Source organism: Xylocopa sonorina, chromosome 18, assembly GCF_050948175.1.
Source record: "Xylocopa sonorina isolate GNS202 chromosome 18, iyXylSono1_principal, whole genome shotgun sequence".
Classification (NCBI taxonomy): domain Eukaryota; kingdom Metazoa; phylum Arthropoda; class Insecta; order Hymenoptera; family Apidae; genus Xylocopa; species Xylocopa sonorina.
In genome coordinates this window covers 4,033,199-4,051,457 of record NC_135210.1, presented here as the reverse complement: position 1 = coordinate 4,051,457, position 18,259 = coordinate 4,033,199, and the positions used below count along the sequence as shown (strand labels likewise).

Here is an 18,259-nt window from a genome sequence, read left to right as displayed (position 1 = left end):
AGTCCTTTCGATGATCCCTCCGCAGGACTATAATCGCAGAAACGATAACCACGGCCGTGCACACGTTGCGCGCGCGCGCGTCTTTTCTGTCGACCGTACCAGGCTTCCCTCTTGGTGGCGACGCTTTCGCCTTAATGCGACATTTGGAAACGCGTCGCTTCGTTGGTCCCCGTTTCTGATTGACGCGCGCCAGCCGCCGCCCTTGGCGCCGCGAACTTCAAACTCCTGACCGACCACTGGCGGCTACTATGATCTCTCGTTTCGACGTACAGATTCGTAAATTACGCTGGCGGACGATTTTTATAGGAGATTTTTTATCATATCGTCTAATATGTAATTATTGTGAATAGAAAATGAATGCTTAATAAAATGACTAACTTTCTGATTGCGCTTGTTACTTCTTCTTTGGATGTTTCTCTTATTCCCCAAAGTCTTCTCTTTATTAGAATTTTCCCGTAAAAGGGGCGAAATAAAAGTATATAACTTAAGATGTTCTTTTTCTATGAACAGGATCGAGGAGAATTATTGATACTCAAGGAACACCGTTTCATCTGGAATAAATATATGAGGTGAATGCGGTGTCGTGCATTGATATTACTGTCACAAACTGCGTTTATTTTTATCATTAATGTATATTATTTATTATAAATAAGTTAGAAACATTGATTTTATCTTGGGCTTGGTAGGTGTTTACATTTTATACACACAGAAAGAATACCCAACATATTATGCTTTCAGAAAAATGTATACTTTTTGACAAAAAATGATTTACAAATGAACTATAGCCACAAATTTGCGTGTCACTCGCTCGTTCTCGAACCAGGCGAAAGAAAGCCCGTTTGTCTCGATCAGTTTTTGTATCGTTTGTTAAAATGTTCTCACGCATACGTACCACACATTAAGGTTCATCCTACCTCCCTTTCTCTCACACCCTCTCGTTCTCTCCCATATATTCTCACCACCTTTCGCTCTCCCTTTCTCTCCTCCAGTTGCCCCTGATACCAATTTTTGCTCACACACAGCCATGCACAATCATCCTCCTTCGCGCAGCAGCCACTCATTCTCACATATTCACTGAAAACCAAGCAGTATTATTAATATTATTATTATTAATATTATTATTACTAATATTATTATTATTATTAATATTATTAATTATTATTTTCATTATTATTATTATTCAATATTATTTGTTATTATCTCTTAATATTATATTTTATCCAATGTATTTATATATATTTTTCTTTCATATAACCTCAGTGTTTCGACCGAAGTAGGTATGACATATGCTGCCCAGTGGTGCGTGCAGTGTTAGCAGCATTAGGGCTAGACATTCAGGCTGCGAGTGTCGAATGGTCACACCCTAATTCACTGATTTGGCCAACACTGTGAGGTTTATAGTGCTAGTACTCTCTAGGTTCGTACGGAGCAGCTTTTGTCACCTTTATACAAGTGTTCCCCCGTTGGAACGATGAAAGGTAGTAGAAACGACAGCCAGCCGAACCATTAGAGAATACAAGCAGTGGGCAGCGCGCTAGCCAGCATGAGCGAGCGCAGGCAGTGAGCAGTTCATACATACGTACACTGTAATATGGATACAATGCGAGCTAGGGCCAGATGTTCTTAAACCATGTTCCTAGCTACACGATGCTATGCCAACAAGTGAGGGCTGGATGAAAGGAAAGCCACTGGTTATGGTTAACACTTTTATGTCATTCGTAGATCGACTGTGATTATAATCGTATGGCATGAGATCGCAGCCCTCACATTCGGTACACAGCCTATGGAGAAGTTAAGACAGCAGAAGAATCCTGCAACCTTTCGCCTCCTAATTACCTAAATTCACATCGAACAGATGTTCTCTAATAATTTCTTAATACCGAAGGTTGGGTAAAGTTTCCTTCTTGCTGGTTTTTATGTTGCTTTCTTCAATGCTAACCTATGTTTCATTTTTTTCTTTTTTTCTTTTTATTTATATATAATATACAATATATTATATATATTATACGACGCATCTAACAATATATATAATATATCATATATAACAATATTTATACGATGAATTATGAATCACATGCAGAAAAAACTTTTACTCGCTTCTGGCACAGATAAAAAAACACTTTAGCTTTTTGCATCTAAGAAAGGGCTGCAATAAGAACACCACACTAGTAAATGGCACTAGAATTGCTCTCACTTATGTCACCGACTACTTGTGATTACAAAGCATTTGTCCTCATATTTTTTTTCTTTTTCTCTCTTCAGTTTCTTGTTGAGATCTCTCGATTTGAGATAAACACTTGGACAGACATTATGTGTATGTGTGGCATGGCTGCACTCTATCTTATACATTTGTTTACGTGTTGCTCGTAGTACTTTTGTTATATAAAAATCAGACGATTACGCAGTCAGCCAGGCATGATTGACTAAACTAATCTATAAAAAGGTAACAAATTCAACAAATAGAGTACGAAACTAAATCAATTTGTTGGTATTGACAGTGAGAAGGTAGGAAAGAACGTATAACGCTCAGATTTAGGTCCATATTTGTTCATCGCTGTTACCTCCGTTAGAAATTTTACTAAGTCAATAGTTGGTACACTTGTAATGGAGCAGCGACGGTATTTTGATGGCACCACAGATTACTGTTCATTGTCTGCCTTTTTTTTTTCGTTTCTTCCCCATTTCTAACTTAACAATGTTCACACTGATACTTGGTCAGGGTATAAGAAAAGTTCTTGAATCGGTCCTGAGTTTTCATCTATTACCATCTAAACCAGATTATATTCCTTTAAGTTTGATTGTAGTATGGTGTCTTTCACCGCTGCAAATACAAATCTGATGTTCTCTGTATCTGTAAGAGTAAAAACAATTATAAATATTTGTAACTTGTAAACGATCTGATAATAATACATGTATTCTTGTTAAAATTAAGCAGAAAGCATTGATAACGATTAAAACTTTATGCAGAAGTATAAACTTGTGTAATTTAATATTTCCCATCTTCAATAATGCTACTGTAACACGTGAAAAATACACTTACCCTTGGTTAAACGATAAGGCTCAAGTCGATGCATGCAACATGCAACATTTACTTTTTACATATAAATATGATCACATAACACGTCACACATAATATATTATTGTAGGGATCATTAAACAAATTAATAACATTATATTGTGATATATTTATACGAAGTAACTGAAGCACATAACTTTGTAACAATCTGTCTTGAATTTATAAGTATCAATTGAAAGTAACACATTATAGAAGTTATAGTTAAGTGCAAAGGTTTATAAAAGTATATACAAGAGAGAAGAAAGAGTTGTATGTAGCGCGAGAATTATCATTGAAGAATGAAGTATATGTTCCACACTCACATAAATATAAAATATATTATTGGTTTATGTATTTAACGATGTGTTATTAAATGAGCTGATAAATTGAACAAATATATTGCTAAAGTAGTACATACAACATTTCTTAATAGTTTACTCTGCAAAAGGAACTTGTTATTCAATTAGAAACACAAGAAATTATTAAATTCTAATCAAGCAGTATTGGAAACAAAATATAGTTTATATCGATAGTGCATGCATTAAAATTTTTGTGCAGAGTATAGTATTCCTTTCAAAGACCTCATGAAATTAATCCATATTGGTCTATTAAGATTTTCTAAGGTTTGCTACATTATATTCATAGTGATTAAGATATAGTACACTTTATAATTTTTGAATTGCCAAGAATCATTTTACTGTATCTGTAACTCTAATAAACCAAATGTTTGTTCTCTTTTCTTGCATCCGAGTGTGTTTCTCTCATAGTTGATTATTTAATTAAATAATGATTTAAGTATGAATAATATACAGAAAATAAATTGGCAGTCTTGAAATCATTGCACAGAAAACACTTTACTCTATTTTCAATTTCGATTTAGCAATATTCGATCAAATATTAATGATTACTTAGTAATGTGTACATGCAAACATATGAAATGCAAAAATTGTCGACGATCACGTTAGGCAAGATTAAATTCTTTCAGTGCGGTCTGCATAATTGTATCTTTGACGGCGCAAAATACAAGCTTGATGTTTTCCGTGTCTGATGATAAATCCCATAAATGCAGCATGCAATAATAAACCACATATCATTGAGAATATATGTATGTATTAAATTAAATTGCTGGAGATCAATCTATTTTAATAATTGGCAAGAAGATTATCACAAAATCTACATGCAATAGATTGATTTTCCTGGCTAAATAAAAGTTAGTATAAAAATTACGCACCTGGTTGAGAACACAAGCAACATGCAAATTGTCTTGCACAACATGTATAATGTTAAAAAGCAAAATCAAATGCGCATTAGCATCAATTACTAACAGCCTACCTGTAGCACACGTAAAGTGTGAATATATAATCTTCTCAACATCTGGATTCAAGTCAACAAACATCTGTAAAATGAATTCTCTAGCAGCTAGAGCATCCCTTTGTGGGCCTGTGGAATATATAAGCAAGCATACAAATTGACATTACTTCTATTTATATTTACTCAAGCGCATACTATTTATCGTTTTTTTTTATCAAATCACCCGTACAGGATATTATATTATCTGCTTTATTAAATTGACGGTAGCTTGTATCAAATCTAATGAATGCGAGATTATTCAATTAGTTCTATTAACTTTTCAAGGAAACCTTTCAAAAGTTCTGCCAACCAGATAAATGTCTTATGTAAGTTCCATATACGTATTCATTTAATTAGATTAGAAGAATATAACATGTTTTAAGGTATGGATTATTTAATAATCTTTAGAAGTCTATTATGATGTGCATAGATTAAAAACTAAATAAAAAAATCTAATTATTTATATGCGCTACCGCTCAAAAATCCGCAACGCTTATTTGCGAGAAGACATCGTTTAAACGTATGATCCGTAAGGTTCACAGTAAAGTGGCCGAAGTTAATCAGTTTTTCATCAATTTATAAGCGTCTAATAACATTTCTTGATCAATATCGAGTACGTATCGATCAAACGATTCGGATGTTCATGAACGGTATCGCGTGTAAGCTGCTGTTGTAATAGGAGGACGTTGTATTATTTATTATTCATCAAATGAGTAGCGCAATATTGATGCCAGTGGTAACTGTCTATGATACGGGAAAAGGTGAAGCTTTTAAGAATACAGTTACGAATTTATCATTTATAGTTACTGGCACGATTCAGAAACTTTTCTACGGAATATCTACAATTTCTGCCAGGATGTGTTCTGCTCAAACAGACCTGTCGCACACGTGAAGTGAGAGTAGCACATACGGTCAGGATCAGGATTCGTACTCAGATAGACCTTTAAGATGAACTCCCTCGCCGGTATAGGATCCTGTTTAGGCCCTATACCACACAACTTACTCGTTTACTAATAAGAAACTGAATAATATACCCACTAGTAATAAATATAAACTTGATCCTTTAAACAATCATAGATAATTATTTATCCCAAGGCGTTTCAGTTTGATATATTATGATTTTAATATTCTATAAGCTTTACTTAACAAAGCAATTTTACGTATCACCTTATACGAGGAACGACCACGATCATAAATTTTAATATGTATAAAAAAAGTTGTTTAAAACGTATAATATATTTTTTAAGTGAGATAACAATGCTATATACGTACCATTGTATTCAGGGAAATAATCGACAAGATGAGAGTACATAATCTTCTCCTCAAGCAGATCTTTCTTGTTCAGGAACAGAATGACGGAGGACTGTTGAAACCAAGGATATGTAATAATTGTTTTGAACAATGCCTTACTTTCTTCCATTCGATTCTGAAAAGTGACAACGACAATGTTAATAGTATGACCATTCCATTGTTCATGCTCTCGCGTTTACGCGATGAGCGATACTGAGATTACGTAAAGAGCGTAATTATATTTACCTCGTTCTCTGACTCAAATAAAATTTGATCGTATTCACTTAAAGCTACTAAGAAGATAATAGAGGTGACATTTTCGAAACAGTGAATCCACTTTCTTCTCTCTGATCTCTGTCCACCGACGTCCACCATCCTGCAAGATAAATTTATGTAACATCGTTCAACATTCGACGCGTTCCGAATATTTGCTACATGTTAATGTATTGTCATTAAATATTTACTAAAAATACTAAATCGCTAAATTACAAATTTTCATCTCACTCTTATTAATTGTATCAAGTGCGATTCTCAAGTTATTTCTAATCCGACAAACTAATGTTCAAATTACTGACACGATCATTAAATAAAACGTTACGATATTTACAAAATTATACTTTGTGACTACAAATTGCATGGAGAACATGCAAACGATAAGCTAATCGAAAGCAAAAGAAGAAAAAAAGAAAAATGGAGAGGAGCACAAAGTTGAAAGAAACAGAATAAAAAAGAAAACCAGGAGAGAGTCAATATAATATGTAGCAAATAGCATAATCCTATTTTTAAACAATAAATTGCCTCCTACTTTCACTCACCTTGTATTCTAAGGGTACAAATGGTAACTACTACTACTGTTATATTTTACAAACATTACTGCAACTACTCTCTACTGCTATTCAAGATACTATCGTCTTTGCCCTACGACGGCTACTGTATCTACCGTGTAATGACTATAATATATACAAAACAGATTGTGGTACTTGACCGAAAAAGAAAAAAGATTTGTTAACAGCGTTAAGTGACATCATCGCAGCGTGTAGATGAACGAATGTACAGAAGGTAACGTGAATGAAACAAATAAACGTTTTACTCGTAATTAAAAACTCACACAGATGTTTCACTACCGATCCATTACTCCAACTTGGTATAGTATTAAAGTTAGTACGGTATAGTTCTAAAAGCGTAAGTGAAATTCAAGTAAATGTGTGTTAGTACCTAAATATGATGGAGTCCAGATCAAACGGATATTCTATAATGCCAGTAGTAGGAGCTCGGGCCCGAAGAATGTCTTGTTCGGTAGGAAGGAAGTCGGGCTTTTCGATACGTTCTAGGTCACTAAGATAACTGCAAAACAAACGAAGCCACAGTCTGATAGTGCATGCCATGCATGTATCTTAAAAAAGTGATTACGAGGAGAGGAATTGTCGCGAAACTGGCACTCACGCATGCTCGTCGTCCCTGCCTGGAAGAATTTTTCGATGATAATGCAAAAGTTCATTGATTCGCTTCCCATCCGGTTTTATGGCGCACCTATCTCGCGGCACGGCGCGCCATCGGTTCCGCTTCGAAAATTCTCAACTTTGAGGAGCGCAGGAAACGAATGAAATGGGCGAAGAAGGATACCATCGTGGGGCCCCCTTCTTTAAATCTCGATTACAGGCGCGCCATAAAACCGTGGGTAGATCAATAACGCTCGCAGAAACGTCGATACGGGAGAAGAAGTAACGTAAAAAATTGATGGTTCTCATGTACAGAAGTGAGATTCGGTGAGTCACAACGCATGCAGCCAACAATGCAGAAAGGGTCCGATGTAAGTAGATCGCAGGCACAGGCAGCTTCTTCCTTTCTTTGCATGACGAGAGACGTACCTAAATCGGATTTCTTCCAAGTCAAAAGGATATTCAATTATACCAGTAGTGGGCACTCTCACGCGAAGAATGTCCTGTTCTGTGGGGAGGTAGTTTGGCGCTGCGACTCGATCTATCTCCATTAGGTAACTGAAACATTATATTCTCAATACCCGATACGCGAGAGGAAGCACATCGTTCCCAAGAAAGAAAAAAAAAATAAAAGAAATACAGAATCTCGCGTAACGGAACGGATATTCGCGCGGACGATGACGATGCGCTCACACAAGTGCCCACGGTAACGTACATTTGCGCGTCTAAATGGACGTATGGTTTCTAACATGGATACTTGGCGCCACAGTCACGCCACCGGTGACTGTTGCGCGTCGAATTGGCGTGCACACGTTCGTTTTGGCAAGCAACGTGTTGGAAGTTGCGTCACCGACGAATTACCGCCAATCGAACAACGGCTTCGAGTGGCATCAGGTGAAAGAATGATAAGATAAAAGATGAATCTCCTCTCGGGACGGAGCACGTGGTCACAGGGACGGTGGAAGCCAGTACTTACTACTTAGCGGAGTCTGTGAGCTGATATTCTCGCCTGCGATCGTAACACTCCTGGATACCGGAGTCTGCCCATAAATCTTTGATTGCTTCTACGTATGGACTTTCAAACGTTGTAACTGTCTCGAAGTCCACGCTTTGCACGAGCTCTGCTTTTTCCTACGGTCAGACGGAAAGAGGGCGGTCGCGTACGAGCGTCGTAATTAAAAAATAATTCGGACAGCAGGAGAAACGTAGGCAGCGACGAAAATACTCACTATATTCGAGGAGTCCGCGTACTGGATCCTGAGGAGCCCCATCGCTCGGATCATGGACTGCATCGCCATGAAAATATTTTGGTAGACGAGTTTAATGAACCCCCTCTTGTCATCGTCCGAGTAACCGGCGCCGTGAATAATTCTCATCTGTTTGATGAAGGTGGATTTCCCGGATTCACCAGTCCCTGTAATAAAAATGCGTCGCGTGTCATTTAAACGGTGCAAGGTAAACGCGACGGAGTCTTTCTCCTGGCTAACTCGCTCCACCGATTAGGCTTAATCGATTTAACGAATTTACGAGCGCCATTCATACACAGGCATCTTGGCTACAACCGAGGAACTCTGTTGCACCGAAGTGTCTATCGCTGCTGCCGTGCCTTACGACTTCTACGCGGAAGTGCAACTGTGTCAAGAGTGCCGGTGGCCCGAGTCAGGAATTTCGACGCTTCCGGGGCTAAACGCGCTCCAAATAATTCCATCAATCGCTGAGTATAATTACACGCGCGGTCCCTGCAGCCTGGATCTTTTTGTCCGCGCGCTTCGCCAGGCGTGTAGCGGAAAAGAATAATTACGATGCTCGCCGCCGCCGTAACCCGGCAGAGCGTCGCGGACGTTTCGAGGATGTTAATTAAACCGTACAACGCTACGCGTAATGGGAATGATTCTCGACAATCGACACGTAAATTTAATTATCCGTCCGCGGCTATAGCTTGTCAATTGCCACGGCGTAAACCGCTTTAAGCCGGAGACTAATAATTCCAAACATCACCGATATACCTCGCCGATCAAAGGGACAGGGAGAAAGGTAGCAATTGCAACAAAGCGCTTGGTCGCAAACAACATTCGATAATTAATACACCGATCCAATTACACGTCCCCCTCCCTTCCGCGGCCTCTCTATCTCCCGTTTCGCTTCGAGAGGGAAACAACTGAAAAATAGAGACATCGAGCCGCGGCGTAGCATTTCTATATCGAAAAACGTACCGATACACACGGTCCGCGTATGTACACGACCGTCGTGTTACATTATTACTCGTGTTAATACAATACGCTCGGCTGTCTACAAACGTTACAGGTTATCAACGGTTGCGCAACTCGCCCCGTCGCATATTAATATTCGCATTTGCATGATCCGCGTTGTTCGACTCGAGCTGGCGAGAAAACAGGCCAGAGCCGTTCCCCAGCAGAGAACACGTGGACCGAGAAAGCCGGGGCAGCGGACGATTTCGGTCCCTGCCAGCTCGTCGCGTTGCGAGGAACGAATGGTCCCGACGCCAGAGCGTGCACGAGTTGGCCGACCTCTACCGACCTCGGCTGTTCGTTCGACGATTTCCGTGCGTCGCGCGCGCCTCGTACTTTTCCGGGACGCCAACCCAAAACGAGAGGAAACACCAGGAACGTACGCGTGCCTTACGCAGGACGATTCACGGGACTGAAACGAGAGCGGCGACTGTAATTAGGGAAATGATGTGAAACAAGGACGATGAATGTTTTTCTAGGCTGAGCTACATTTTCATTATTCCGCGAGTGATCGAGCGGGGACGAGATCCGTTTTAATCGTGCCGGATAATGTGAATAAAACGATCGTGGAACGATTAGTCGATGATTTATTTAATTGCGTGGCGTTATTAAAGTGGGACATCCTGTATATCGCCGGTCTTTTTCTATCTACACGTGCTACGCGCGTTTCTCTTTACTCCAATTCAACGAATTATGCAAAATCCAATGAGTGTCTTATGTGTCGAATTTATGTAACAGCTATGTGCGCGCGCGCGGTTGATTCAACGTTTAAATATGCAATCGTTTTATAACAATGTTAGCCTCAACGGTTGCATATAATTTTCATGCGATATAAAATTAAAGCACTCGCGATTTATTGCCTCGAAAATTAAAATGAACGGTCGTTCTAAACGCGAAAACTGTTAACGTCTGAAATGGTCTTAAAACAATAAACTATTTCCAATAGTAGTGGTAAACTGTAATAAATAATGTAAATTAGCCAACGGAGTATCGTTTCCTTTTTATACGAGGAGTATAAAAAAAAAACGGCTGCATACACGAACGTAATTGGTTTCAATAATCTAATCGCCGCGAACAAAAAGTCTGCTGAAGCATGCTGCGCGAATGGATGCATTAATGATAACAAGCAATTTTTAATGCGTTAATAATGAACAAAAAATTGATCGTAAATTGTTCGAGGACAATTTGAATCGGCTGAAGAGCTGAAATGATATGAAAATTTCACAATGTTTCTTGGCTGCGTATTAACTTCTACGAATTGTACTTATTTCGGTTTAAATAATCGATATCGCGTGTCTTTGCAGCGGGAGCAATAATCGAGTCGATAACTCCCTTATTGAATTTGATAATCCACGAAATTATCCTTGCCACAAATTGTTACAGCTGCCTAAGATAAATTCATAGAAGTGACACGTCTCTGTTCTTTTTATCGATTTCATTTTTTTCTGCTCGCTCTTTGCTATATGCTGCGTGGCCCTAATTGTCTCCAAACAATTTGAAACAGTCCAAATTAGCTAATATTTAAGTAAGGAAAGCTTAATATCGGGATTCAACATTTCTTCCACGAGCAATTTAACTCGTGGGTTGCTGCGAGAGGTGTTAATGTGAGCTAAGCGTTTATCTCGAGAGAAGAAAATGGAAAGTACAGAAACACAGAGTCTTAAAATACTCAAATTCGAACGAGTGCACGTTTTATCATAGCAACTCGCACTAAGTGAAAAGTAAAATCAAACCCGTTTGATCGACCAGTGGGTTCTCAAGAATTCGTGTCGTATCTAACGAACAGTTCGCGTGCAGCGTGACCACGCCCATAAGAATTCATTTGTTTAATTGTCCGCGCAAATGCGCGTCCACTGAAACTATACCAGCGATAGTGGCCTGTGCATAAATACGTATTCTATGTACCTCAGCATGCGCATTCGGCGGCGGTTCTCTGTTTAATTTTGGAAAAAGCCAGAAATCACAAGTAGCTAATCTAACGATCTAATTTGGATAATTGATTTCGTAATGAGAAAGTCTCTCACGAGGAGCTAATTTATTATCAAACCGTTGCTATTCTCGCGATGGTTAAACTAAGAAATGACGCTATAGGCTCGCAATTTATACTAATTAAACCGACACTGCCGCGAATTAAATTGTCGGTTCAAATAAGAGATCAAGACGAAGAATAATCTACGATAATCGCAAGTATGACAAGTCAGATTTCAGAACGCTCCATACTCCCACGAGACGAGACAATCGATGCATAATTTTCCCAAACTGCCTTTCAACGATTCTCTAAAAATTCTCACGACACTCGTCGCCTCTATTATATCATAAATCCCCGGAGAGAGAATCTAAAATTCATTTCCGCTTGAAAAAGGGATGAGGTCCGCTGAAATTTCCACGCACAAGCACCGTGCGCGCGAGAAGCACAGCGATTCTAATTGTACCCTTCAGCTTTAGGGCACTTTTGGGTGGTCCTCCCCGCGAAGGGACAATAACACCCTCGCGGCGTCCTGTCTACGTCCCTGAACGCGATAGGGCGGCAACGGAACCGGGCAAAAGGTAGGGGTGGCTTTAACGGTAGCGGCGGTGGCGACAATGGAGAACGCGCAGGTGGTACACGCAGAGCCGTGGCGCCAGCGTCGCCCATCGCGGAATCATGAATGAAAACGGGCGAGCGGCCAGCACTACTGCGTGCTATCTTGCAGCCACCGCCGTATGGATCACCTCGAGCGTCTCCCTTTCGAGCGATCCTCCTCTCTGGATAGACGGGAACGCGAAAACGAACGAGCCAGCTCCCGTTCCATTTCGCGCATGAGACGCGAGCACGGCTCGCTGGCTCTTCTAAACATGATTCTCCCTGTTACACAAACGCACCCCTATTTCGCGACGTTACCCAACCATCTGCTTGTGCGAAGGCGCAGCTTGCACTTTAAAGGAGGTTCTCTTCGGTCAGCTATCTCAGTTGGCGACACGTCTTGCAACGGACGAACCGTTTGGGTACCCGTTGGGATTGTTTATTGACTTCGAATATTCGAGATTTTTGTGCTATGCAGAGTAAGGTACATATGTTATGTAGCTGAAGGTTTTTGTGTAAGGAGATTGGTAAGCATGCTGTGTTTGATGTGGCTGGTGTGAGGCGGTTCGACACGGGTACATCGTACGAATTGTACAGGGTGATTCACTAGCTGTGGAGCAAGTTTCCTTTTTTCTTATGATTGCGATGCACGAGAGTGCTGAGAGGAAATGTTCTTGGCAAGTGATTCTTTTCGTTGATGAACCTGAGATTCGTCTATGCAGTTTCTTTTATGTCAATCGATCGAACCATTCTCCTTTCGCATTGTTCAATAATTGCAATTAGGAATGAAACGTGTCTCGTTTCGGTCGCGTGAATCACCTTGTATTTTTGACTCGCACGCTATCTATAATGCGAAATAATTATAATTAAACCATGTACTGTAATATACATGGTACATAAGCTATTTATATAGTTTTTATAACTTCTCAAGAGCTGATTAGAATACATTATGCATTCATGTAGTCAAACAAAAAGCAGACATGGTAATTCTGTCTTGAAACTCCTTTTTCTTGGATAAGGTCTGTCTTGACGCAAAGTATAGGAGCCGTGTATTACATAAAGAGAGGAACATTTAAAACCCGCGAACGAAGTAAAAGGAATAAGCGAAAGATGTGTACGATTGACGATTGTTCAAATTTCTGGTGCTCGTTGAAATGTCGAACACTGCTCTGTATTGTCTACGGGGGTCATGAAATACCTACAGAAATTTTTCGAGTTTGCCTGTACCTGTTTATCTGTGTGCAAGCCTTTTATCGGCACACCGCTACGGAATACATTTTTCTTCCACCGTATCTCAAATTTACTTCCACGAACAGCTTGTTATAATTACAAAATACGTGGAAATTGTGTGTGCACCACTGTTACTCGTATCAGTAACGTAGAATTTTAATGAATAAGTTATTAGTCACACAAAAGCATATATATACAACACACGATATATACAAGATATCTTTAACAAGTATATGCCATGTGATGCAACTAATGGAAATGTAAGTTTTAATTGGAAAATGCAACGAAGATACGATTTCAACGGTGTAAAGTATGTGTAATACGATTATTAAAGAACAAATAAAAAAAATGACTGGCTTCTCTTAAATGATAACAGAACAAGTAGAAAGTAGGGCAACAATTTCCTAAAACCTGTTAACAAAAATGACTATGAAAATCGTGGAAACGTTGAAAGCTATGAATTGACAAATTTCGAGGATATATTACCAGACATTAACTAATTAATCGGTGCAACCAGTTCTCGTTATCCGAAAGTATAACGCGTTGAAAGGATTATTAAACTCGTTCAAGGAATTTGCAATACATGATACACGAGAACAATACGAGAATTAAAGGTTTACGAGAGCATTTTACTTTTTATCGTTTCGCGATAAAGAAACGTCGAATGCAACTAAGAATGAACCAGAATCGAAATGAAAGGGGTGGGTTTACCTGTGTAGTTTTCAGTTTCGTTCGTCGTCTTTAATGGCGACTAAAATTTTTAATAAACTCCACAGACATTGAACTCGCGGCACGATTATGACACGAGCATCGCGAGTCTTTGAATTCTTCGACTTCCGACTGTTTCACGCGAGCACAGTAACACGTACGCGCACCTGTAATCGAACGTAACGCGAGCGCTGGTGAAAAAGTGAAGCGCAAAAACCCGCGACCATCTTTTCCCGTCGAGCTACGCAAAACACGGTGACGCGAAAGGAAAATTCTTACCCGTAAAATTTTATGCAATAAACAATGACGCAATAACCGTTTGAGACACGCATCCGTTTGCCCTAAAAATAACAATTAATGTTCGATAAAGCGTTTAACAGATGCACGGTGGCTTGGCATGAAAGGAGGACGGCGACAGACGTACGAGGCTCCTGTTCGAAATTTCCACCGCGAATGCTATAAATTGTTGCGAGTAGGCTCGCTTTGGACCGGGAAACACGCTTTTCAAACAATTTTTATTGCCCACACGTGCGCCGGATATCACGTAAACGATTCTCTTTCTGCAATAACCAGCATTTCCTTTTCCTTAATCGCGCATACAAGAATATGGCTTCGCATAAAGAGCTGTAATCTACCAATAACCTCTGATGCAGCGGTAGCAATTACATTTAAAATAAATTAAAGAGCTAAAAAAGAAACATGCCTTCCCGACGAGGAAAATTTATCGATTGAAATATAAGCTCTTGATGTGTGCTCTATCCACGTAATATATTAATGCAAAGAACGAGGTATCAAAATTCGATCGAAGATTGAGAAACGAACAAGAGTCTGCCTCGAACCTGGCGAAAAAAATAGAACAGAAGGTCGATGCGAGAATATTTTCAAGATTTAAAGAAAAATTTTCGCGATTTATAAAAATACAAAGGATGTATCCCGAAAATCGTCGAAGTCTGCTCGAGGTGCGATCAAATTTATACGAACGATCAGATTCTGTTGGATTGCAACGAAGTAATCGACAGAGACGGAAGGAATTGCCTTTATCGGTTTTGAATATCGTTATTCGATTTCTCGTCTATTTTTTAGGTATTTTTCAATGCTTCGCAATGGTACGAAACGGCACAGCGGATTTCTGGCTCAAGACAGGGCTGCACGGGCCTCGAGAGGCCGAGTTTAAAAATAAAGAGGACACATCATGGAAGGACGAGAGGAAGAAAGACAGGGAAAGTGAGTCACGCGGACGAGATATGCAAAAGGAAGTTCTCCCGACCTTCCAGCCTTCTAATAAATGCAAATACCAGATTCTCGAAATATAAATACGTATTCCATGGCGGTAGAGGGAGGGGGGTGTGCGTGGCTTCCACGCAAAACGCACTGTTCGACAGGAGAGAAATCTGCCTCCGTACAGCCGATCCTGATTTATGTTTATTCTAGTTCTAATCGTGAGAGTCCAGGTTAAATCTGCATGCGTAATCAGATGAAATTTTCCTGGTACGATAATTAAGGACGACTTACTGACATCGCAATTATTAAATAACGTTGATATGCTGAACCAGTTTGTGTATTATGCAGATTGGTCTCCGTAGGTGCGACTCATCGATGCGAGAATGATCTTAATCAAAGTATATTTTAAACCGATGCGCTGCGGATATTGAAAGAGAACATTTTTTTGTCGAACAATGTCCCGTTTCAACGTGTTCGTTTCCTCGAGCTATTATATCTCGAGAACATTAAGTATTTATATACCAAGAACTGAAATAATCCCCTCTCCTTCCAACCTGATGTCGTTACAGTCGGTCAATCATACAAAAATATTCGAACATCGGTGTAATTTTGGATTCCAAGATTTATATCCTGAATAACTGTAGTATCGCGGTATATAAATGTCTGCAGTAAAGAAATTGTTGGTTTGCCGTTCACCGTTGTTTAAATATAAACAGGAAAACTGTGGAAAAGGATATTCGGATTTGTGGTCACTCCACGAGGTCGCAGGCTTGTACGACTGAAAATTATAATGTCGTCTGATTGGAGAAAAATGAATCGAAGTGGAAAATTGAATTCGATTTTAACCGAGAAGCCGTGGAAAATTCGACGCACGCGTGTTTTGATAATTACGACGGAACATCGAAACGTTCGCGATTAATATATTGTCCCGAAATGGAAATTTCTTAGAGCAACATGGCTGAACAAACACATCCGCATCCGAGATTTCGACGGTTGCACCGTGTCGCGTTATGCAATCCGAGGCAGAGCGAATTAAGCAGAGACTGTTCAGGATTCATCAAAATTGTAAAATAGTTGCAAAACAACGCGACACCATTATTTTATGCAGTTACAAACGCATTAAGAGCGATAAACTAAATTCGTACGAGGCAAGATCGTGAAATATGACCATTATGTGGTCTCACTTAATTAAAAAATAATTACTAAAGTAGGTTACGGAGGTGCTGTTTCGTATCATATCTATTCTTGTTAACTTTCCACCGATGACGTGGTCGAAGGAATAAATTTCAAAGAAGTCGATCGTGCGCCCAAGTATACATCGCAACGTGGCTAAGTGTTTATCGATGCCAACAATTATGTCAACTAATTAGTAGGCAGGACGTATCGTTAGAATTATTCCAGGAGGACAATCATTTCTGATACAACGTTCGCCACGATGGCGGCAGCAAATTCAGAACCTTGTTACAACACGACGAACCATGCCGCCGTCTACCCTTTGTACCGGAAATAAAAATAAAACCTCGAACGATCCTAGCCACCGCGACAGTTCTGGTGAACGTCGAAACAGCCCAGCCAAGCGCAGGGATGTCCGGCGAGGAAAAGAAGTATCCACGCAACGCGCATCCTATCGTTTACTCGCGGCACTGCAGACAGCCGGGAAAATAATCAGCGCCTGATCTCGGGCAAACACGTCCACGCTTCCACCCTGGGCGCGAAAGAGGAACGCAAAAACGGGAAAACAAACAGCCTGGAATGGGTGACGATTGAATGAACGTGGGGGGGCGAGAGGAAGAAGAAAGCGAGAAAGGAGAGGTGTCAGAGGGGGGGGGGGGGGGGGGCGACGATAAAACTGGGAGAGAGGAACCGGACGTGAGAGCTATGTAAGTAGAGAGACTCGTCGCGAATGAGCGGCGATGGGGCTTGTAGGGGCTTTGCGCGAGAGCCACGGTACAATAACCGTAGTACGTTCTTCGCTCGTCTCATCGACCTGAAACCGACTCGAAGCCGCGACGGAGACGCCAGTCGTCGATGGCGGGTGGTGTAACCTCGCGGTGGTATCGAATGGGCGACTGAGAAGGCGGCGAGCACGTATGCCAACGCGAAATGCGAGCGAAAAAGAGAGACGAGACGAGAGGCGCGGGCAGGGGTGAAGGGAGAGGAATAGAAGTGGAAAGAAGAAGGCGGTTAAGCGCGAGAGCGAGCTAACTAGCCGGTCGGGCAAACAAGTTAATGAATGAACGAAGGAACGGTGGGCGGGGCACCGACGTTCTTCCGTCGTGCTTTCCGCGTCGTCGTCGCCGTCGTCACTGGGATTCGCGTTCTAATCGAGTTTAAGGAGAGGCCAGCCGAGGGCGAAAATCGGCGCTCGACCTCGGGGGACCCCGGTCGAGCACGCGTATGCGTGGACGTTCGGACCTAACCCCTCCGGATCAACGTGTGCTACGCTGCTGGCTATTGATTTTGTTCGGATACCCGAGTATCCGAGTACCCCTGGACACCGTCATGGAACGTCCAATGATATCTTACATGGTAATCATCCTAATATGCAATTTCTTAGCTTTCGTTACGCGTTCGAGGCGATACGGTACTTTTCTGTTCCCTTCTGCCTGAACTGCCGAGGTACGCATTAATTCGGTGAGCCGGTTCAGAACGCACGTGCAAATGAGAAAGGCTGAGAATTTAGGAGATTATTGCTCTTGGGAAGATCTGAGAGATCACGTGAGTTCCAATGGACTTACTTAGGCGACAGTAACGAGCGCGAACGAGAACGTCTGCGCGCACACATACACACAGACACTGTACTACTCGTACTTTCCGAGGGTACAATTGCTAATTAAAAGTCCGAGTGGAATCGAATATATGTCACGAGTTTTACATCCGCGCGAACAGTAACACACGATACACCCGCATGAGCACGATCAGCGAAGCGGGGTTACAGTTAGGAGACGGAATACCCGAATTACCCGTATCGTACCAGCGTATCCGGGCTGTCGAAATTTCTGCCGTCGTACCCGTTGATTAGAACACGCAGCACCCGACGCGAATACGTCTTTCTTACCAACGAGCAACGAAACAGAGAGAATCGTCGACTCAAACTTGCCACGTGACGAACTCGCCCGTTTAAACCTAGCAAAGTGTTCAAAAAAAGACTGAA

General features: G+C 40.9%; 1 protein-coding gene across 9 annotated transcripts in view; it reads right to left on the bottom strand.

Annotated features, from left to right (window-relative positions):
* Window positions 1–2,120: 2,120 nt before the first annotated feature.
* Window positions 2,121–18,259, bottom strand: part of Galphaq (G protein alpha q subunit) — a 31,853-nt gene continuing 15,714 nt past the window's right edge. Inside the window, exons 2-9 of one of the 9 annotated variants that reach the window (XR_013102715.1) lie at window positions 8,364–8,548; window positions 8,111–8,265; window positions 6,911–7,039; window positions 5,942–6,071; window positions 5,678–5,831; window positions 4,388–4,495; window positions 2,562–2,851; window positions 2,121–2,433 (exon numbers count right to left, since the gene is read on the bottom strand). Coding sequence is in view for 8 of the 9 variants with exons in the window: in XM_076908316.1 (XP_076764431.1) it covers window positions 2,769–2,851; window positions 4,388–4,495; window positions 5,678–5,831; window positions 5,942–6,071; window positions 6,911–7,039; window positions 7,564–7,692; window positions 8,111–8,265; window positions 8,364–8,548 (1,073 nt within the window). In the remaining variant the exon portion in view is untranslated. Of the gene's footprint in view, window positions 2,852–3,165; window positions 4,100–4,387; window positions 4,496–5,282; window positions 5,391–5,677; window positions 5,832–5,941; window positions 6,072–6,910; window positions 7,040–7,563; window positions 7,693–8,110; window positions 8,266–8,363; window positions 8,549–18,259 lie in introns of those variants that run through there. The other 8 variants (XM_076908316.1, XM_076908317.1, XM_076908312.1 and 5 more) reach the window with 8 other exon arrangements.